Source organism: Jaculus jaculus, chromosome 1, assembly GCF_020740685.1.
Source record: "Jaculus jaculus isolate mJacJac1 chromosome 1, mJacJac1.mat.Y.cur, whole genome shotgun sequence".
NCBI lineage: Eukaryota > Metazoa > Chordata > Mammalia > Rodentia > Dipodidae > Jaculus > Jaculus jaculus.
In genome coordinates, this window is record NC_059102.1 from 163,399,316 (window position 1) to 163,421,008 (window position 21,693).

Here is a 21,693-nt window from a genome sequence, read left to right on the forward strand (position 1 = left end):
TGGCCGGGATCTGGCCCCGCCCCCGCGCCCCCGCCCTCCCACCTCCACCTTCGAGCCGCGGCTCCCATTGGCCGGCGCGCACCTGCCCGTCCGTCGGGGGGCGGGGCGGGCGCCCAGGTGAGGGCTCGCAGGCGGCGACCGGGGAAGGTGACAGCGGGGAGGGAGGGAGGGTGGGGGGAAGCTTTTGGGACGGAGCCCTGGAGCCCCGCACGGACGGAGGGAGCGACCGACAGGCGGGCATGCGGGCTTCCAGGCTTTAGCCCGGGCGCCGTGCTCCAGACGCAGCCATGGAGCAGCGGCTGCGCGCGCTGGAGCAGCTGGTGCGGGGCGAGGGCGGCGGCGGCGGCGGCCCGGGGCTCGACGGCCTCCTCGATCTGCTGCTGGCGCTGCACCACGAGCTCAGCAGCGCCCCCCTGCGCCGGGAGCGCAACGTGGCGCAGTTTCTGAACTGGGGTGAGTGGTCAGGGCGGCACCTGGGAGGAAAGAGGGAAGACCTAGGGACACTGCATTGGGAGTCGCGGCGCGCTCCACCCAGGGACGCACACTCCCGAGACTCCTCTTGAAGACACGTAACACTTGTCTCACTGTCTCCAGCGCAGGCCACGGGACCCCATAGTCCGCTCACTCGCTCACCTGTCCATCTTAACCTTTGCTCGGCCTGGTTCCCACTCCGGACAAGTTGGGATAGTTACACAACGTAGACTTCACATACACACACGCACAAAACCTTGTTCCCATCCGTAGATCTCCCCTCCACCCCACCCCAGACGCAGGTAGCTGGTACACATCCTCCAACCACATCGACAAGATTCTTTACTCACACTCCATGCCCCACACAGAGCATACTCAGATACTCAGGCAGACATACCTGTTCGTGTCACACAGACGAATTTTCTCAGTCTCATTCCTCCTGGACACCAAGATACACACAGAGCTTTGAGCTTCATCCTGAGGACCCCTGTAGCTCTGCCCCTTCACCCCCCTCCCCCGCCCATACACACACATATCCCTGGGTTAGGCACATTGCACACACCTCCCAATGCCCTGCACTTAAGTCCACACCAACCTGGACTCTCAACTAACTTTAGCCGCTTTGTGAACCTCTTGGGGGGGACTGTTCCAGCAGAGCCAGGGAGAGGGGCCTGCCTGGGAGTGGGTCTGTACTCTTTCCTGGTTAAACTCATCTGAATCACCTAGAGTGGCTGGCCTGGGGTGACCCTGTACTCAGTGTGGGCACTGGTGCCAGTACAAGGGTTCCCTAGTCACACCTGGCTGGGATATGGGGGCAGGGAGGGCATAGGGATTGGGCCTGAAGGGTGGGGTGTTTGCCCAGTGGGCGACCAGCGTTCCTGGCGCTCCTGAGCTATGGGCAGGCGCAAGGCTGGGCCTGGCATGGTTGGGAGCCTACCATCCAGCCGTGCCACTTCTGCCTAGGGTGAGGGCAATAAGAGGGCCCTGCCCTGTTGCTTGTCTGTTTCCTCGGGACTCTTGCATGTTATGTGTGTGTGTTGTTATCACCTTCCGTGGTGTCCACGCCCGTGTGTGTTTGCACACACATGTGTGTGTCCCTCCCTGCTTGCCTCTGGCATCTCTGCCTGGGACCCCAGCATGGGGGCCATCTGTTGACATCTACATCTCCCGAGGTAACTCCAAGGGCGTGACTCATGTCTCTCCTGCCCCAACTTGTCCTTGTTCCTGCCCAGATCCCCTATTCCCTGTGGCAAGACAGGGGGATTGGGCATCCTATCCTGGAAGCCTGGACGTTCCTGGTTCTGGGCTCCAGGCCTTGGCTTGTGTAGTTGGTGGGTCACTGCTCTGAGTGTAGTTCCCCTTTGGAGGCCAGTAGCTGTTCCTCCTCAGCTCCATGCATAGACCTGGGAAAGAGACAATTAATTTCTGTAATGAGGTTTCCACACCGCCCCCGCTGTGGGGGTTCTGCCTGATAAACCTGTGGAACAGCTCTCTGTCCCACCCACAGGCCCGCCCAGCTGGCAGGGAGTTTACCTCCTGGCAGGGGGAAACTGAGGCAAGGCGCCAGACCACAGTTAACCCCCCATCCTGACTGGTCCACTCCTGTCTCCCTCAGTCCTCAACACTCAATGCCAGTGTCCTGGCCTGGGGAGTGGCTGGAGATGTCCCTTGTGCAGGTGTAGGGACTGTGATGCAGGCAAAAGCCCTAACCAGAAAGGGAGGCTGGGCTCCCAGTTACAAGGTTGTCAGGCAGTGTCAGGCCTGGAGGGGATCCTGAGAGCTCACACCCTCAGGTGTTGGCATTGGATGGCCAGGTAAAGGTTTTTGGCCCAGTTTTCAAGTCTTGTGAACACCTGGGCAGACTGGTAGTTGTGCCTCCAGAACCATAGGCCGTAGTTGGGGCGCACAGAGCCTATCTTCGTGGCGCAGAGTCACGGTCCTCCCTGCCCAAAGGGGCTGCCTCAGGCTTCCTTTCCAGCCACGTTCCTCTGTGCCTATAGGGTCCCCAGACTCTTGAATGTCAGAGAAACCTCTCTAGGGACAAGGAATGTCACCTATCCAGTTTCCTAGACAGGCCCTGGCCTGGCCCAGTTAGGGGCCAAGAGCTGTGAGCTGGGGATGGGAATGGTATCCTTTTCATCCCAAGTGTGACCTAGCCAGCCAAGATCAAGGCCCCAGGCTGGCTAGAACACAAGTTCCATCAGCCCCTGGCATGGAGGCCACCTGGAACCTGAGGCCAAAGTTTCTGGGAGATCCCGAGGCCAGGTGGTCCACTGAGCCAGGAACCTCACCTGCAATACTTCCTGATCATGGCTGAATGGACTCCACCATTACTTACAGCCCCTTGGCTGGGCTGTCTTTGGAGACATCATCCCTGTTCTGGCCTTGTGGAAGTTCCTAAGGAGAAACCTCTGAGTCTGCTTTATCCCTTCAGCCAGCCCCTTCGTGACAAAAGTGAAAGAGCTACGTCTGCAGAGAGATGACTTTGAGATCTTGAAGGTGATCGGCAGAGGGGCCTTTGGGGAGGTAAGCTACCTTCGCGGGGTAGGTGGGGAGGAGGGGCTCTGCATCTGACCTGGGCTAACCCCAGTTCTTCCTGTGGCCTCAGGTTGCCGTGGTGAGGCAGAGGGACAGTGGCCAGATTTTTGCCATGAAGATGCTGCATAAATGGGAGATGTTGAAGAGGGCTGAGGTCAGTTGGGATTTAGTGTACCCTCAGAGTGGACAGTGGGTCATAGCTGCTGAACAGGCATAGCCTGCCTTCCCTCAGCCTCTCACCAGCCCTCACAGTAAACCTTTCTTAGGTGCAGGCGGGTTCATTCCAGTTTTCTTCATGTAACACGAAGGCCATAGCTATAACAACGCCTGGGCTCAGGTTCAGCTTCATCCAAGGGCAGCCTGGGTGGAGCAGAGCCGTACTTGTGACCAGAGCCCCTGGTCTTCTGAGTCCTCTATTCCTTGAGCTGGAGGAGGGTTTCTGGGATCTGACCTCATCACACTTTCTGCCTCCCCCCTAAACAAACAAACAAACAAAAACTCTGCTACAGACGGCCTGTTTCCGGGAGGAGCGAGATGTTCTGGTGAAGGGAGACAGCCGGTGGGTGACTGCTCTGCATTATGCCTTCCAAGATGAAGAGTATCTGGTGAGAGTCTTTGGGGCTGCAGAAACCTTGCCTGGGACCACAGAGGAGACCCTTGGGGAAGCTCCCACTTCTCACCAGCCCTGGGGCTTAGAACCTCCTTCCCTAATTCTGCCTGGGAGCTGGCCATGCTGGAGCTGTCCAGAATGTGGCCATGTCTTCCCAGAGCTCTACAGGACCAGTGTGAGGTGGACAGGTGTTCCTTTCCCCCAAGTCTGATTCTTGGCTCCACTCACTGCCCTCCAGTACCTGGTGATGGACTATTACGCTGGCGGGGACCTCCTCACACTGCTGAGCCGCTTTGAGGATCGCCTCCCCCCCGAGCTGGCCCAGTTCTACCTGGCTGAGATGGTGCTGGCCATCCATTCGCTGCATCAACTGGGCTATGTGCACAGGTGAGGCGCCAAGCCCTGTTGCATGGCTGGCCTTGCTGGCTGCCCTGGGGATGGCTAGTGTTTGCTGAGCAGTTGCCCTGTGCCTGAGGTGGTATGTGAGGGTTCAGATGGCGCACATCTTTAATCCCAGCACTCAGGAGGCAGAGGTGGGAGGACCACCATAAGTTCAAGGCCATCCTGAGACTCCATAGAGAATTCCAGGTCAGCCTGGGCTAGAGTGAGACCCTACCTCGAAAAACCAAGCAAAAAAAAAAAAAGATGTGTGCCACCACACCCACCATATCTGCCTGTTTAGGTCAAGCTTTTCGCTCTCCCTGCCCTCCTTATAGGGATATCAAGCCAGATAATATCTTGCTGGACATGAATGGTCACATCCGCCTGGCTGACTTTGGCTCCTGCCTGCGTCTCAACAACAGTGGCATGGTAAGGACCCTGCCCAGAATTGGATTGGGGCATCAGGCCTAGTGAAGGGGCATGAAGTCCCAGATAGGCCTGAAGCCTCATGGCTTTCAACACCCTACCACAGGTGGATTCATCGGTAGCAGTAGGGACCCCAGACTACATCTCCCCTGAGATCCTGCAGGCCATGGAGGAGGGCAAGGGACACTATGGCCCACAGTGTGACTGGTGGTCACTGGGAGTCTGTGCCTATGAGCTGCTCTTCGGGGAAACACCCTTCTATGCGGAATCCTTGGTGGAAACCTACGGCAAGATCATGAACCATGAGGTCTGGCTACCAGGCTCTGAAACTCTCTAGAGAGGGTGTTGGGTCCCCTGCATTCCTTGTATGGGTACAAGCCAACACAGGCTTCCAGCCTGACCTACGTCTCCCTCACCCGGGCCCACAGGACCACTTGCAGTTTCCCTCGGATGTGCCTGATGTGCCAGCCAGTGCCCAGGACCTGATTCGTCAGCTACTGTGCCGCCAGGAGGAGCGACTAGGCTGTGGTGGGCTGGATGACTTCCGGAATCACCCCTTCTTCGAAGGTGTGGATTGGGAGCGACTGGCGACCACCACAGCTCCCTACATCCCTGAGCTCCGTGGACCCATGGACACCTCCAACTTTGATGTGGACGATGACACCCTCAACCATCCAGTGAGTGGCAGGTGCCACTGCAGCCTAGTGCTTTCTTCCCCCTCACAGGCCATGGAGTTACCCCCTCACTCCCACACCAAGGTGGTCCCCAGAACAGTTGCTGAGCTAGGGTTCCCATGAGAGTTATGGTCCACCTACCGCGAGGTGGACTGTACAAGTGAAAGCCCTTTATCCAGCCCGTTACCTAATTCATGGGAGGAAGAAAACTCCCTGCAGCTTCCAGACCATGACCTCAAAGGCTGGTGGGAATTGTGGTCCTCTTTGGTGGGGACTGTGTTTTAGGTTCACATCTGAGCTGGACAAGGATGATGTGCCCAGGTCCCAGGAGGGGTCTTCTAGTTTTCAAGCCGTAATCTAGAGTTGTGTCTGCAGTTCTGGACTCTCCTTTCCTTTCCTGTAGGAGACCCTGCCACCACCCTCCCATGGGGCCTTCGCAGGCCACCACTTGCCATTTGTAGGCTTCACCTATACCTCGGGCAGGTGAGTCTGGTCCTCACACCTTATGGGAACTTGGGGGCATGATCCATCAGAACTCAGAGAGGGGACAAAATGGCTTCCAGGTACCAGCATGTAGCAGGTGCTCTGACCCTCGTGTCCTCAGGGTCCAAATGAAGCCATGGCCATGCCTATGGGCCATATTCTAGCACAGGGCTGTCCTGCCCAGCAGGCTGTTAAGTGTACTGACTCCCAGCCTGAGGCTGTGAAGGGCTCCTACTGTCCAGCTTCACTTTGTACTTCTGTAAAATGGGTGAGAGGCTGGGCGTGGTGGCGCACGCCTTTAATCCCAGCACTTGGGAGGCAGAGGTAGGAGGATCGCCTTGAGTTCAAGGCCACCCTGATACTACAGAGTTAATTCCAGGTCAACCTGGACCAGAGTGAGACCCTACCTCGAAAAACCAAAAAAAGAAAAACAAAACAAAAATGGGTGAGAGGTTCGCCCGCGTGAACTTCTTGGGCTGTCCTAGGTGAAGCCCTGGAGAGAAGCGCTTCAGGTGAAAGGAGGGCTCCAGTCATTGCACCGGATGCGGACCAGCAGGCCCATCTCTTCAAGGCCTCTTAACAGCCCTTGAAAGATGTCCTGTTGTCACCTCCTGTGAAGAAACTGAGGTTCAGATGGGACAGATGAGTGTCTGAGATATATAAGGATCAGAAATCTGGTCCTTTAGGAGCCTGGAATCTCCTAAAGGCAGAGTTTGGTTTAACATTTCTCTCCCCAGCACAGAGCCCAGGCCTGGGTGTGGAGCTGGCATGCCCTTGGTGGCATATTGATAGATGGATGAATGACTGGATACAGGGGGATGGAGGAAGCTTTGGGGGTTTTCTTGCCAACTGTGTTGCTTTGTCCCTCCAGCCCCAGTCCTGAAAAGAGTACTGAGTTGGTGGCTGCCCTGGAGAGGAAGTTGCAAATTAAGGAGCCAGAGAAAGTGGAGCTGAGCTGGAAGTGCCAAGGTACAAGGGCAACTGGTCTAGGGCTGGGGCAGGGAGGCTGCTGCAGGCCTAGCTACTCACCTGGAGGGTCCTTTACCTTGCCAGAGGCTCTTCACAGCCCCTCGGAGCCCCAGGAGCTGGTGTGGCTGCAGAAGGAAGTGCAGACTCTGCAAGAAAGGCTGGCAGGTATCCCTCCCCATTCCCAGCACGGCCTAATCCTCCCTGGGCTTCAGTCCTGTGTATGTTGTGTGATCTTGGGGAAGTAGCTTCAGCCCCCTAAGCCTGGGAGAGCCTGCATATGGAAGCTGTGTGCTAGTCTCCGTGACTGTTCCTGACAGACATGCTGAGGGACAGCAAGGCCTCCTTGTCACACACCGGTGGCCTCCCTGCCGGGAACCCAGGTCCAGACAGTGACCTACAGCGGGAGAAGGACCGACTCCAGCAGGTGAGGATTCCGTGAAGTGAGCAAGTGGCCCATGTCCCTGAAGTCTGTGCCCTGATGGGGCCTTGTCCTCCTCACCCCCAGGAGCTGGCTGAAGTCCAGGCAGCGCTGCAGGTGCAGTCTTGGGACCTGTGCAGAGCCCAGGGCCGGCAGGAGGAGATGCTGCAAAGGCTGCATGAGGCCCAGGAGAGAGAGGCAACCACAGCCAGGCAGATCCAGGCCCTGAACTCCCAGCTGGCAGAAGCCCAGGATACCCAGAGGGAGGTGGGTGATGGGCAGTTGGAGAGGGCAGCAATCGCACTGTGGGCTGTGATCGCATGGCTAGAGGAATTCTGGGGACCTGGGTTTGAGATGTTGGGAAGCCCATGTGCCTTTGAGTCACTATGTGGTTGACAGAGGCTGAGCCAGGGGCCAGTGGTATGTCCTCTGTGGCTGACCAAGCCCATGGCTGTCACAGAGAGGATCAGATAGGCAGGGTATTAACCTGGCTTTGTACCCCATCACAGCTGGAGGGCCAGGTGGCTACTCTGAGTCAAGAGGTGACATGGCTCCAGGAACAATGCAAGCAAAACCTCGAGAAAGAGTCTTCTGTGACCAAGGTACTGTGGCTGTACCCCTTGGCTAGAAGCATTCTTCCTCAGACTGCTCCCCATCCAGGAGCCCAGGCTCAGGTCCCTGTCCCAGGGTGGGGTGGGCCACGGCTACGTGGGCCCCGCTCTGACACTTATCCGTGTTGTCAAGACTGTCTGCACTGCCTCTGAGACCAATGGCACAGAAACGCCTGACTGTGGCCCTCAGGAGGCCCAGCTGAGGAAGGAAGTGGCCACTCTGAGGGAGCAGCTGGAGCAGGCCTGCAGCCGTGGGTGAGTGTATAGCAGGGGCAACTGCAAGGCAGGAGGCAGGAGGGGGCTGGACATCACTGCCACCTTCTCGGCCTTTTCCTCCTCAGGATCACCGGTGGGAAGGATGAGGCTCTATTCCGGCTTCGAGAGGAGAACCAACGGCTGAGCCAGGAGCAGGAGCGGGTGAGCTGGATGGTCAACAGGCGAGGGGATGGGCTGGGTGCTGGCAGGGTGGAGATGAGAGCTCCGGCCCCCTTAGCTGCCGGATAAGCGGTAGTAAAGAGGAAGCACACAGGTAGATGGGGCTCTGAGTGGTGGGGGAATCTTTGGGTTTGGAGTGCTGGTGGCCAGGGTTGTCCCTAGTCCTGGGGACTGAACCACCTTCCTTGTGGCACCCAGCTGGCAGAAGAGTTGGAGATGGAGCTGCAGAGCAAGCAGCGGCTGGAGGGCGAGCGTCGGGAAACTGAGAGTAACTGGGAGGCCCAGATTGCAGACATCCTCAGCTGGTGGGTGCTACGGGACTCAGTGGGTCTGGGGCAGAAGTGAGGACCCGGCCCATGACTCTGAGCTCCTTTCCTATCAGGGTGAATGATGAGAAGGTCTCAAGAGGCTACCTGCAGGCCTTAGCCACCAAAATGGCCGAGGAGTTGGAGTCCTTGCGGAACGTGGGCACCCAGACACTTCCCACTCGGCCTCTGGTGAGCCCTAGATTTACACTGGGGGGTGAGGGAGTGGCAGAAGTTGACTTTGGGCCTGGCAAGGCAGCATGGGCAGCCCTGAGCGCCAGTGGGTGGGAATCTCTGAGGGCATCTCACGTGGGTCCATTGGGCTGCCAGGACCACCAGTGGAAAGCACGGCGGCTGCAGAAGATGGAGGCCTCAGCCCGGCTGGAGCTGCAGTCGGCTCTGGAGGCTGAGATCCGCGCCAAGCAGGGTCTCCAGGAGCAACTCATGCAGGTGCAGGAGGCTCAGCTGCAGACCAAGCGGTGAGGCCAGGGGCAGAGGCCACGGTGGTGGGGCGCATGCGGAAGACACCTGTGGCGAGCCTCTGCCCCTTCCTGTAGCTGCCTGCAGGAGGCTGAGAAACAGAGCCAAGCTCTGCAGCAGGAGGTCGCTGAGCTGCGGGAGGAGCTTCGAACCCGTGGGCCAGGTGGTGAGTGGCCACAGCATGCCTATGCCAGAGCTAATCCCCAACTCTAGCCTCATGGACATGGGTTGGCGGCTGGGGGGTGGAGGCTCCACGACAGACCTGCTGGCATGGAGAGATGTCTGTTCCTGTGTGTTTTGGCTTATGCCTGTACCTGTCACCCAGCACTTACTGAACACTGCTGAGTACTCGATGATCCCCCCAGACCCCAACCTGTAGTCATTTCCACATCACTTTTTGGCATGTGTGTTTGTACTATGTGTGGAGTGTGTGTGTACCTGCAGCGTAGTTGTGTATGTGCCAACGTATACCCAGTTTTAAGCCTTTTTTAAATTTTTTTTTTTTTTTTTTTTTGGTTTTTCGAGGTAGGGTCTCACTCTAGCCCAGGCTGACCTGGAATTCACTATGTAATCTCAGGGTGGCCTCGAACTCACGGCGATCCTCCCACCTCTGCCTCCCGAGTGCTGGGATTAAAGGCGTGCGCCACCACGCCTGGCCTGCTGGCTTTTTACATGGGTGCTGGGGATCAGACTCAGGTTCTCACACTTAACTCACTGAACCACCTCTCACTGGGCCCCATTTGCACATCACCAGTCCTTGGTTCCTTAGCCCAGGGATGGTGTCCCCCAGTGACGTATGCCCTCTGTTTCCAGAAACCAGGTCTTCCACCTCACTCATCCCCTTCCTGTCCTTCTGGAACACAGAGGTGAGGGACAAATGGAGGGACTGGTTGGGGAGGAGTCCTGGAGAGTGCTGTGGAGGCCTTAACTTTGTCCTACCCTTGCCTATCCCCAGAAGGATTCTTCCAAGGATCCTGGCAGCTCGGGGGAACCCGCAAGGCCTGGAGCAGAGCCAGAGCTGAGGCCAGAGGGCCGCCGCAGTCTGCGCATGGGGGTAAAGATAGGCGGGACTTCCGTAGGTGGGACTGGGCTGCCCAGCCCCAGAACTTCTCATCCGCTCACTTTCCCTCCTGCAGACTGTGCTCCCCAGAGTGCCTGCTGCCACCACTGCCCCTGTAGAAGGTCCTCCTGCCAAGGTCAGTGCCTAGAGGGGCAGGAGAGAATGGGCCAGTGAGCCATCATTCAGCCCATCTCCACCAGGACCCTTCACAGGCGTCCTGGTGGTGGCGCTCTTTAATGCCACGGACTCGGAGGCACTCAGCCAGCACTGCTGCCCGGCTCGGCCCCTGGTCCATTTGACACCTCTGGGATGGGTCACCCTGAAGCTGTGACATGCATGGTTGATGGTGTGTTCCCTCCTGCAGCCGGGCTCACACTCATTGCGCCCCCGAAGCTTCTCATCCCCCACCAAGTGCCTCCGCTGCACCTCACTGATGCTAGGCCTGGGTCGCCAGGGCCTCGGTTGTGATGGTGAGAACTCTTCCCCTCTTCCCCACAACCCCAGAATATGACTCTGACACACCTAGGCTGTTCCTCAACCCATGGTCACCAACACCTCTTGATCAAAGTTCCCGCTGTTCAGGTTTTATTCTCTTACTTGATGGGCAGTAGGTAACAGTCCACGTGCCACCAGACTCAAAGGAGCTGGCTGGGAAGGCTTGAGTGCTATTTCTGGGCTGTACAACCTCACTCTCTAACTCTCTGTTCTCCCTGCAGCCTGTGGCTACTTCTGTCACTCAGCCTGTGCCCCACAGGCCCCACCCTGCCCTGTGCCCCCTGACCTCCTCCACACAGCCCTGGGGGTGCACCCTGAAACAGGCACAGGCACTGCCTACGAGGGCTACCTGTCGGTGAGCTGGGGCTAGGGGGATCAGGCGGATGGACGTGGGAACCAAGGACCCGTGCAGCCCTCCATGCCTGCCTCCCCCTAGGTGCCACGACCCTCGGGCGTCCGGCGGGGCTGGCAGCGTGTGTACGCTGCCCTCAGTGACTCCCGCCTGCTGCTGTTTGACGCCCCCGACCCACGTGGCAGCCTGGCCAGTGGGGTCCTCCTTCAGGTTTTGGATCTGAGGTGGGTGCAGGGCAGTAGCACATTAGCAGTGGATGATGGGAGACCTCTAGGAGCAGTACAATTTCTCATGTGTCCCACATAACATACCTCCCAGGGATCCCCAGTTCTCAGCCTCTCCTGTCCTGGCCTCAGATGTTATCCATGCCCAATCCAAGGACCTGCCACGCATCTTTAGGGTGAGTGCTTAGAGCAGGATCAAGCCACCCACCATCTGTCCCCTATGCTAGCCCCATCTCCACTCTGTCCCTTGGCTGGCCACCTCTCCTCCACATGAGCAGCTAGCTTCTCTCCTGAAGCCACCATGAGCTTGCCACATGGGAATATGGCCATGTCCAGCCTTATTTAAGTCCCTCCTGTGACCTCACAGCACCCTTGGGGGAGTTTATCAAGCAAGATAAACTCCCCCAAGCTGCCCTCAAATCTGATCCTATAAATCTGATCCTCCTCCCCACTGGGGTCTCTGCTGTAGCTACATGTTGCTCTGACCAGTCCCAGAATGCCTTGTGCCCACGCATACCTCCTCCTCGTTCTTTTCCCTCTATATAGATGTGCCGGCCTCAGCCCCTCACCCATAGTGACTGACCCCTGGGTAGTGACTTGGGTAGTCTTGGGTAGTGTGCTTGTTCCCTGGCTAGAGGTCCTACTCTGCGTTTCCACAGTGCTCATGTGTCCCTTGCCGCGGCAGTCATCACAGGGCTCTGGAACTGCCCGTGTGCTTTCCTCCCATCCAAGTGCTGAACAGTCCCGCCCGTGCCTAGTTTCCAAGATCAGAGGAGATCTAGTTTACTCCCTGCCATAGGTCATGTCTAGCACTGCCCTCAGCAAGCCAGCAGTCAGTGCTGACCATCAGCAGGTGGAGGAGGGAAGGGAAGAAGGTTGATGGCTCTCAGCTTTGCCTTCCAGTCTGACTCCCTGCCCACAGGTGACAGCATCCCAGCTGATGGTGCCTCCGACCACGTGCACCGTGCTGCTGCTGGCGGAGAGCGAGGCGGAGCGGGAGCGTTGGCTGCAGGTTCTGGGCGAGCTGCAGCGGCTGCTGCTGGATGCACGGCCGAGGCCCCGGCCTGTGTACACACTCAAGGAGGCCTACGACAATGGTCTGCCACTGCTCCTCCATACGCTCTGTGCCGCTGTCATCGGTGAGCCTGCGCTGACGGGGTGCTGCCCTGAGTGGGCTGGGCTGAAAGTTCAGGATGACAGGAAGGCACTGGCCCAGTCCAGTCACAAGGGCCACAGGCAGTGGCCATTTCCTTATCCCCCAGCTGGAATCCACCCTCCTATCCACGTAGCCACAGGGTCAGGGGCCTGGCTTTGCACCACTCTATATTTCTCTGTACTTGTGGTTCTTACTTTTTTCTAAAATGAGTCAAAGGAACAGAGGCTGTAGGGAGAAATAAAGGAGTCTTGGGAGACTGAGGCAGAAGGGTCTAGAGTTCAAGGGCAGTCTAAGCCAGGGTATAGTTCAGGGTATAGCACTTGGCTAACATGCACAAGGTCTTGGGTTTGATCCCCAGCACTGAAAAAAACAAACAAAAACCCAGCTGGGCGTGGCCATGGTGCCGCACACCTTTAATCCCAGCACTCAGGAGGTAGAGGTAGGAAGATCTCGGTGAGGTTGAGACCACCCTGAGACTCCATAGTGAATTCCAGGTCAGCCTGGGCTAAGTGAGACCCTACCTCAAAAAAACAAACAATCAAACAAAAAAACTTGTAGTCATTGGAAAACACAATTATGATAATAAAAATGCATTTGGGAGCCTCAGGCAGGTGGATCATGATGAGTTCAAAGCCAGCCTGCTTTTCTTTTATTTTTTCGAGGTAGGGTTTTGCTGTAGCCCAGACTAACCTGGAATTCACAATGTAGTCTTAGGGTAGCCTCGAACTCACAGCGATCCTCCTACCTCTGCCTCCCCAGTGCTGAGATTAAAGGCATGTGCCACCACGCCCAGTTTAAAGTATTTTATTTTTATTTAGTTATTTATTTTTAATTTTTTAATTTATTTATTTGAAAGAGAGAAAGAGGCAGATAGAGAATGGGCACATTAGGGCCTCCAGCCACTGCAAATGAACTCCAGACACATGTGCCCCCTTGTGCATATGGCTTACATGGGTCCTGGGGAGTTGAACATGGGTTCTTTGGCTTTGGAGGCAAACGCCTTAACTGCTAAGCTGTTTCTCCAGCTGTATTTTAATTTATTTGAGAGAGAAAAAGACAGAGAATGGGCACGCCAGTGCCTCCAGCCACTGCAAATGAACTCCAGGCATATGTGCCACCTTATGCCTCTGACTTACATGGGTCCTGGGGAATCAAACCTGGGTTATTAGGCTTTGCAGGCAAGTGCCTTAACCACTAAGACATCTCTGCAGCCCCAGCCTGGTGTTCATGTGAGTTCAGAACAAGCTAAACTAGAGTGAGACCCCCTACTCAAACAAACAAACCACCAATAAACCCCCAAAGCAACCAAACTGAGTGTGGTGGCTCATGCCTGCCACCTCAGCATTTGGGCAGCTGGGTCAGGATGGCCAGGAGTTTGAGGCCAGCCTGGGCTACATAATGAGTTTCAGGAAGGAAGGAGTAAGAAAGGGCAATGACGGACTCCTTCTTACTACTCAGCAAGGGGACCAAGAAGAGCCACAGAGCAGTGACCATGAGCATGGAGCTGCACAAGAGTCACTCTTAAGCTCTGAGCCCAACACCAGTAGGGTTCTCCCTCTAACTGACAGATAGGAAAGGGGCAGGGAGCAACTCCCCTGCTTCCACCAGCCATAGAGGCCCTGTTCCAGCCTGCGGTCACTTGGGGCAGGATCCACAGTAGACTGCGTCCCCTGAGTTGGTCTGGAGCCATAGATGAGAGTATTGATGGAGCAGGGGGAAGGGGTTCTGCTTGGTACTCACCCTCTACCTCATTCTTCTCAGAGTAGTTTACCTCAGGGAGACATGAGCCTCTAGAAGGGTACTTCCCCAAAGCCCCACTGCTCGAGGCTGTGAGTCTCTCAGTGATCCCTGTTGCCAAGGCTTTTGCTCTATTACAGCCAGTCTAAAATATGGGAGAGAAGGATTTAGGGATGGAGGGACAATGTGTGGGATCACCATACACTGCCTCAAGAGAAACTGAGGCTCTCTAACCCCTAACCTTCTCCCTCCCTCTACCAGACCAGGAACGGCTGGCCTTGGGCACTGAGGAGGGGCTGTTTGTGATCCACCTGCACAGCAATGGTACCAAAGACCTGGGCCAGGGTGGGCCTGGGTGGGGCCAGCCCCAGGGGACAGAGGAGGATGGCTGTGCTACTTCTCACCTGCTCCTCTCTCCTGCCAACCCCACAGACATCTTCCAGGTGGGAGAGTGCCGCAGGGTGCAGAGGTTGGCAGTGAGCCCTGCTGCCGGCCTGCTGGTTGTCTTGTGTGGCCGAGGCCCCAGCGTGCGCCTCTTTGCTTTGGCCGAACTGGAGAATGCGGAGGCGGTGGGCGTCAAGATCCCTGAATCCCGGGGCTGCCAAGCACTGACAGCTGGGCTCATCCTGCAGGCCCGCACCCCTGTGCTCTGTGTGGCCGTCAAGCGCCAAGTGCTGTGCTACCAGCTGGGCCCAGGACCAGGGCCCTGGCAGCGCCGCATCCGGGAGCTGCAGGCACCCGCACCTGTGCAGAGCCTGGGTCTGCTGGGTGACCGGCTTTGTGTGGGTGCCGGAGGCACCTTTGCACTCTACCCACTGCTCAATGAGGCTGCACCTTTAGCACTGGGGACTGGCCTGGTGCCCGAGGACCTACCACCATCCCGCGGGGGCCTAGGTGAGGCACTGGGCACCGTGGAGCTCAGCCTCAGTGAGCTCCTGCTGCTCTTCGCCACTGCTGGTGTCTACGTGGATGGCACTGGCCGTAGGTCACGCAGCCACGAGCTGCTGTGGCCAGCTGCACCCACAGGCTGGGGTAAGACTGGTGGAGGGCCCCTCTGGGTGGGGCCAGGCACCCGAGGTGTGTGGAAGGAAGACAGGATTGTACTCAAAAGTCCTGAGCTTGGCATTGAGGGTCCTGTAGTCCTGTTCTGCTGTGTGTGGCTTCCCCAGGGTCATCATCCAGCGTTTGCTCCACTCTTCCCCTTTCTGCCCTGTCCTCATTCCCTCTTCTACCTGGCTAACCCTAACAAGTTCAGCTCTGATGGCAGCTCAGGCCTGGGCCTCCTAGGCTGTTCACACACGGCAACAGCAGGACAGCCAGCCATCACACTGCTTGCCCTCCCCCATCACTGCTCCTTTGTTTCTCAGCTCAGTCTGTCGTCTCATTGTTCAGACCTCTGTCATGGCACTTATCATCTACCCATGACTGGTTTGGTGCACCACGGGCCTGCAGAACAGGCTGGGGCTGGCTCCTTCATCCACATCTAGCACCAGCCCAGGCAAAGCACCCCTTAGGGGCCATGTATGTTTGGGGGAATGGATGAATGAGACAGGGGCACAGTCGCCGTGTGTGAGTTCACAGGTGCCTGGTATAGTGAAGGACGGACTCAAAGAGAGGGACAGACAGAGCTTCCTTCATGAATAAAGGATCTTCTGGGCTAGAGCCTGGGGACTGGTTGTAGTACAGACTTCTGGTGGTGTTAGATGCAGATTTACAGGGTCCGGGTCCCAGCTGTCCCTTACCAGCTGTTTGACCTGGGCTGTCAGTCACTTTGCTCTGAAGTTTCCATTCCTGCACCTGTAATGGCCAAGATCTGGGGAGGAGGAGGGTGGTGCTCGTACCTGGGCGGGGATAGCACCTGGTCGGAGCTGTTGGCCAGTTAAAAGGTGGCCAGACACGCCAAGCATTTGGACCTGTGTGGGCACGTAGTGAGTGCTGGTCCTTATCTCGCTTGTGGAGTTGGGTGGGGTGTCTGGGAGACTCAGGAGAGGAAGTCCTCCGTTGCTGAGATGGCTCAGAGCCCTCCCGGTGGAACGGTGCGGTGCGGGGGCAGCCAGCTTAGAGCGGTGCCTGGCTTGCCTGGGGCTGCACATTGCAGGCAGTTTCCCATTTGCAGGTTATGCAGCGCCCTACCTGACAGTATTCAGTGAAAACTCCATCGATGTGTTTGACGTGAGGAAAGCGGAATGGGTGCAAACTGTGCCACTCAAGAAGGTAAAGGCCTGCCTAGACCCCTGGGACTGTGCCGAGCGGCGGCGGGGGACACAGCCTCACTTCTGTGTCCGCTGCCTCAGGTGCGGCCCCTGAATCCAGAAGGCTCCCTATTTCTCTTTGGCACGGAGAAGGTCCGCCTGACCTATCTCAGGCACCTGCTGGCAGGTGAGGGAGTGGCGTGCCCTGATGAGCACGGGAGGCAGAGTGCCGGCTACTCGGGGTGTGTGAGCACCTCCCCAGCTCCTCACTGCCTCTCCCACAGAGAAGGACGAGTTTGACATCCCCGACCTCACGGACAACAGCCGGCGCCAGCTGTTCCGCACCAAGAGCAAGCGCCGCTTCTTCTTCCGGGTGTCGGAAGATCAGCGACAGCAGCAGCGCAGGTGCGCATGTGCAGTGTCCTAGCTGCGCCTGGACAGGGCTTAACCCTTCTGGGGGAAGGGTGGACTTCGGGGTGGACGGTGCCTGGGAGGCCTGAGCTACACTGTCCTGTACCTTACATGCCCACTGCCGCAGGGAGATGCTGAAGGATCCTATTGCGCGTTCCAAGCTCATCTCATCACCCACCAACTTCAACCACTTGGTGCACGTGGGCCCTACTGACGGGAAACCTCGGGTGAGTCCTCCAAAGCCAATCACAAGCCTCCCTTGTATGGCTGATCCAATCGCCGGCCTGTCTGGCCAGAGCAAGCCAATCACAGGCCTTTGTTGATTACCTGACTCCTGAGACTGGTGACTCATTCCCCTGATTGCTGAGACCTCAAGTACATGGAGTCTAGGAATAGTGGAGTTCATTTGTCCTGATCAGTTGTACCCCTCTACACTGTCCCTTGACAGGCTCCGCGACAAAAGAGCCGAAGTGGCCGCGGCTCTGGTCCACCGCGGCCTCACAGCTTCTCAGAGGCACTTCGGCGTCCAGCGTCCATGGGCAGTGATGGCCGCTCTGGAGAAACAGACCCTAGTAAGAGCCGCCCCGCTGTCGCCAGTACCCACACTCCTCCCCCCAGTTGCCACCCTTTCTGATCTCTTAGAGCTGACCCAGTCATTTTGTCCTGTTTCCCCACCGCCACTAGCAGTGAAGAGGAAACCTTGGACATCTCTGTCCAGTGAATCAGTGTCCTGCCCTCAGGAGTCCCTGAGCCCTGCACCATCCCTGACCCAGGTGAGCCAGTGGGGGGCACTTTGCTTTCTCCCAGTCAAAGGTCAGATAGTTCTCTTCTGGGCTAAGCCATGCACTGGGACAGGCCAGAGAACCTGTTGAGCCCATAAGCCCTAAAGACTTAACCTGCTTCAGCCCCAGGACGCAGGGGAACCCAGGTGGGTTTCTGGGCTCTTGCCGTCCTAGCTGCTTGCCCCTGGTCCTGGGCGCTAACTCCCTGAGCCCATCTTACTTACAAAATGGGGGGATTACTGTGTGAGCTGATGATGTCTGACAGGGAGCCTGGAGCATAGAAGTTGCCCCATAAGGGAGCTCTTGGGGCTTTTTTCTTGGTTATTTTGGTGTGCTGAGACTCAAATCCAGTGCCTTGCACATCTTGACAAGGACTCTGCCACTGCATTCTTTTATTTTATTTTATTTATCTATTTTTATTTATTTTTTGTTGTTTTTTAATTTTTTTATTTTTTAAAAAATTTTTATTAACATTTTCCATGATTATAAAATATATCCCATGGTAATTCCCTCCCTCCCCACCCCCACACTTTCCCATTTGAAATTCCATTCTCCATCATATTACCTCCCCATTACAATCATTGTAATTACATATATACAATATCAACCTATTAAGTATCCTCCTCCCTTCCTTTCTCTTCCCTTTATGTCTCCTTTTTACCTTACTGGACTCTGCTACTAAGTATTTTCATTCTCAGATGCCACTGCATTCTTACAAACGTTTTGTTTATTTATTCTCTTTATTTATTTGAGAGACAGAGATAGAGACAGAGAGAATGGGGATCTCCGGGCCTTCAGCTGCTGCAAACGAATGCCAGATGCATGTGCCACCTTGTGCATCTGGCTTATGTGGGTACTAGGGAATCAAACCTAGGTCCTTTGGTTTTGCAGGCAAGAGCCTTAACCATTAAGCCATCCCTCCAGCAGCACCACTGCATTCTTTTTTTTTTTTTTTTTTTTGAGGTAGGGTCTCACTCTAGCCCAGGCTGACCTGGAATTCACTATGCAGTCTCAGGGTGGCCCTGAACTCACGGTGATCCTTCTACCTCTGCCTCCTGAGTGCTGGGATTAAATACGTGTGCCACCACGCCTGGCCTGCCTTGTTCTTTCATGCCTTCAAGTTCTTGTTCCTACTGTTACCTCTTTTATTTATTTATTTGTTTTACCTTTTTTTTTTTTTTTTTTTGAGGTAGGGTCTCAGTAGCCCAGGCTGACCTGGAATTCACTATGTAATCTCATGCTAGCCTCGAATTTACAACTATCTTCCTACCTCAGCCTTAGAGTGCGTATGCCACCATGCCCAGCTGTTCCCTCTTTGTTTTTTCTTTTTTTCGAGGTAGGGTCTTACTCTGGCCCAGGCTGACCTGGGATTCACTATGTAGTCTCAGGCTGGTTTCAAACTCACAGCAATCCTCCTATGTCTGCCTCCCCAGTGCTAGGATTAAAGGCATGTGCCACCACGCCCGGCTCTGCTCCCTCTTCTTTTTAAAACCTTTTTATTTTTTTTGTTTATGTTTTTATTTATTTATTTATTTATTTTGGTTTTCTGAGGTAGGGTCTCACTCTGGCCCAGGCTGACCTGGAACTCACTATGTAGTCTCAGGTGGTCTCGAGCTCATAGCGATCCTCCTCCTACCTCTGCCTCCCAAGTGCTGGGAGTAAAGGCTTGCGCCACCATGCCCGGCTTTTTTATTTTATTTTAATTTTTTCCTGGTAAAAATAGGTTTGAATTTTATTTATTTATTTGGGAGAGAGGAAGAATAGGGGCATGCCAGAGCCACAGCAAATAAACTGTAGAAGCATACACCACTATGTGTATCTGGCTTGCATGGGAATTGAGCCCGGGTCCTTAAGCTTCGCAGTCAAGTACCTTAACACCTAAACCATTTCTTCAACCCAGTAATTAATAATTTTTGTTGTTGTTATTTTGAGATAGGGTCTCATTCTAGCCCAGGCTAACCTGGAATTCACTATGTAGTCTCAGGCTGGCCTTGAACTCACAGTGATCCTCTTCCTTCAGCCTCCCAAGTGCTGGGATTAAAAGCGTGTGCTACACCACACCTGGATATTAAGAGTTTTTCTTTCTTTTTCTTTTTTTAAATATTTTTATTTATTTATTAGAGAGAGAGATAAAGAGGTAGATAAAAAGAGAGAATGGGCACTCCAGGGCTTCCAGCCACTGCAAATGAACTCCAGATGCATGTGCCCCCTTGTGTATCTGGCTTACGTGGGTCCTGGGGTATTGAACTGGGGTCCTTAGGCTTCTCAGGCAAACTTAACTGCTAAGCCACTTCCCCAGCCTCTTTGTTTTTATTTATTTATTGACAACTTCCATAATTGTAAATAATATCCCATGGTAATTCTGTCCCTCCCCCACTATTTTATTTCATTAATTTATATATGTGTGTGTGTGTTCTCTCTTCTTTAAATGTCCTTCCCTGAGCTGGAGAGATGGCTTAGCGGTTAAGGTGTTTGCTTGCAAAGCCAAAAGGATCCTGGTTCGATTCCCTAAGACCCACGTAAGCCAGATGCACAAGGGGGCACATGCATCTGGAGTTTGTTTGCAGTGGTTGGAAGCCCTGGTGTGCCCATTCTCTCTCTCTCTCTGCCTCTTTCTATCAAACAAATAAATAAAATATATTAAATGTCCTTCCCTGTGCTCAGCCTGATTGACACCCAGGTTGCTCACCCTGGTCACTTCAACGAAGCATTCCTGGCCACATGGTCAGGTGTCACCACCACTGCCTCCTGTACATGTTGGTGCTATGGTTCCCTCCCTCCCCCCTTTTCTTTCTTTTCTGAGACAGAGTCTTGTGTAGCCCAGGCTGCACTCCTTATCCTCCTGCCTCAACCTTCTAAGTACTGGAATAACAGGCATGCATGCCAAGCTTGTGCTGTGGCTTTCTTCAATGCCTGTCACCTCACTCAACTATGAGCTCCAAAATAGTAGTCAGATTTTGTTGTTCTGCCCAGAGTAAAGTGTGTTTGGTGACTGAATATAGGACAGAGTGAATGAACCATGGGACTTTGGATTTGTTCAGGGTTGAGCAGGAGATCTCACTTCCCCACCTCATGTAGCTTTCTTTCTCCAGGACCCTGCTTCCTCAGGTATTGGGTCCTCAAGAATCCTCCTTCCTTCCTTCTTCCCACCTAACTTCTTGTTTTCTCTTTCCAGGTCTCAGAGAGGCCCCGAAGCCTCCCTCCAGCCCCTGAGCCAGAGAGCTTCCCCTGACTCCCTCTGGCAGTGCCCACCCCAACCCAGGACAGAAGCAATGAGGAATGCCATACTCGGGCTGGTCCCGGACACATGGAAATTTGGACTCAGGGAGGGTATGAGTGGAGCACTGGAAGAGAGGCTTGCCTGGGTCCCCAGGACTAAGGATCCTGACTTCCTGTCCTCATCTCCCCTTTACCCTGTACTCCCTGCCTGGTCCTATGCGGACTGCTGAGAGTGCCATGGCCCTGGTGCCCAGGGGTGATTGTGCCAAAGCTATTCTTTGCAATGCCAAGCCCTCAAAAGCTTGTAGGAGTCAGGATGAGGGCTAGAGGACGAGTCCCTGGGAGCACACTGGGCATCTTGTCTGTGCAGTGTGCCCCCAGCTGAGACCAAGATAAGGAGTATTGGGGTTTCTGCTCAGGGTTGGGCTGGTAAAGGCAGGTTCTAGTTCAGTAGTTGAGAGGAAAGGAGAGGAAAAGTGCAGGTGAGGGAGGTAAGAGGCAAGGAGGAGAAGGAAGCAGAGGAGGCAGTGGTGTAACAGGAAATGAAAGCTAACCAGAGGGGGAAAGGGGGGTTAAAAGGAGCAAAGAAGCAGCAGCTGAAGAGGAGGAGACTGGAGAGAGAAAGGGAAAGGATGAAAGAGAGAGAACAGTGGGAGAACCCAGATCCAGAGGCCTCTCTCAGAGACAGGATTGGGAGCAGGACCGTCGCCAGCTAATCCGCCCAAGGGAAGATAGTTCCTAGACAGGGAAGGGATGGGAGGGTATTTATAAGGGCTTCTCTGTGGGAGATGGACACCCTGTGGGGGCTGCTGGAAGAGCTCCAGGTACACTTTGGCTCTTCCCAGCAAAGGGGGTCCTTTTTCTTGAAGCTTCAACTAACTGTATTAGGGGAGCATGGGGGACGTTTTATTATTGACCACAGTCTTTATTATTATTATTATTATTATTATTATATTACTATTTTTATTAAATCTCCCCCTCCTAAAGTGTGGGAGGTAAAATAAGTATTTATCTCAAATACCACATTCCCGGGAGGGATAGACCCTGATGCTCTATGATGCAGGAAGAAACCAATAAAGACAACTTTATAAGCTGCTGGCCTCCCCATCTGGGTCTGTCCTCCTGGAGCTCAGAAAATGAAGGGTGGGGTAGCAAGTCTTGTGGATGGTGTTTTGTGGGTTTTTTTTTTTTTTTTCTGGTCTTTTTGTTTTTTGAGGTAGGGTCTCACTGTAGCCCAAGTTGACCTGGAATTTACTATGTAGTC

General features: G+C 55.0%; 1 protein-coding gene across 3 annotated transcripts; it reads left to right on the plus strand.

The window, feature by feature from the left end:
• The first annotated feature begins 287 nt into the window (after window positions 1-287).
• Cdc42bpg (CDC42 binding protein kinase gamma) lies at window positions 288-21,523 on the plus strand. 3 transcript variants are annotated; one of them, XM_004656459.2, is made up of 37 exons: window positions 288-453; window positions 2,906-2,997; window positions 3,080-3,163; window positions 3,519-3,614; window positions 3,858-4,006; window positions 4,336-4,429; window positions 4,533-4,733; window positions 4,855-5,103; window positions 5,504-5,583; window positions 6,455-6,552; window positions 6,637-6,717; window positions 6,870-6,976; window positions 7,058-7,237; window positions 7,480-7,572; window positions 7,715-7,836; window positions 7,923-7,998; window positions 8,215-8,321; window positions 8,399-8,513; window positions 8,652-8,800; window positions 8,879-8,967; window positions 9,615-9,667; window positions 9,757-9,855; window positions 9,938-9,997; window positions 10,226-10,331; window positions 10,578-10,711; window positions 10,793-10,932; window positions 11,027-11,108; window positions 11,855-12,071; window positions 14,087-14,149; window positions 14,258-14,857; window positions 15,942-16,039; window positions 16,120-16,204; window positions 16,302-16,422; window positions 16,556-16,655; window positions 16,877-17,000; window positions 17,113-17,201; window positions 20,386-21,523. In XM_004656459.2, the coding sequence occupies exons 1-37, from the start codon at window positions 288-290 to the stop codon at window positions 20,440-20,442; spliced, it is 4,656 nt and encodes a 1,551-aa protein (XP_004656516.2). In that variant the 3' UTR covers window positions 20,443-21,523. The 3 variants fall into 3 exon arrangements, with proteins under 3 accessions (XP_004656516.2, XP_045016378.1, XP_045016387.1); XM_045160443.1 differs by having other exon boundaries at window positions 17,116-17,201; XM_045160452.1 differs by having other exon boundaries at window positions 9,760-9,855.
• Window positions 21,524-21,693: the final 170 nt, after the last annotated feature.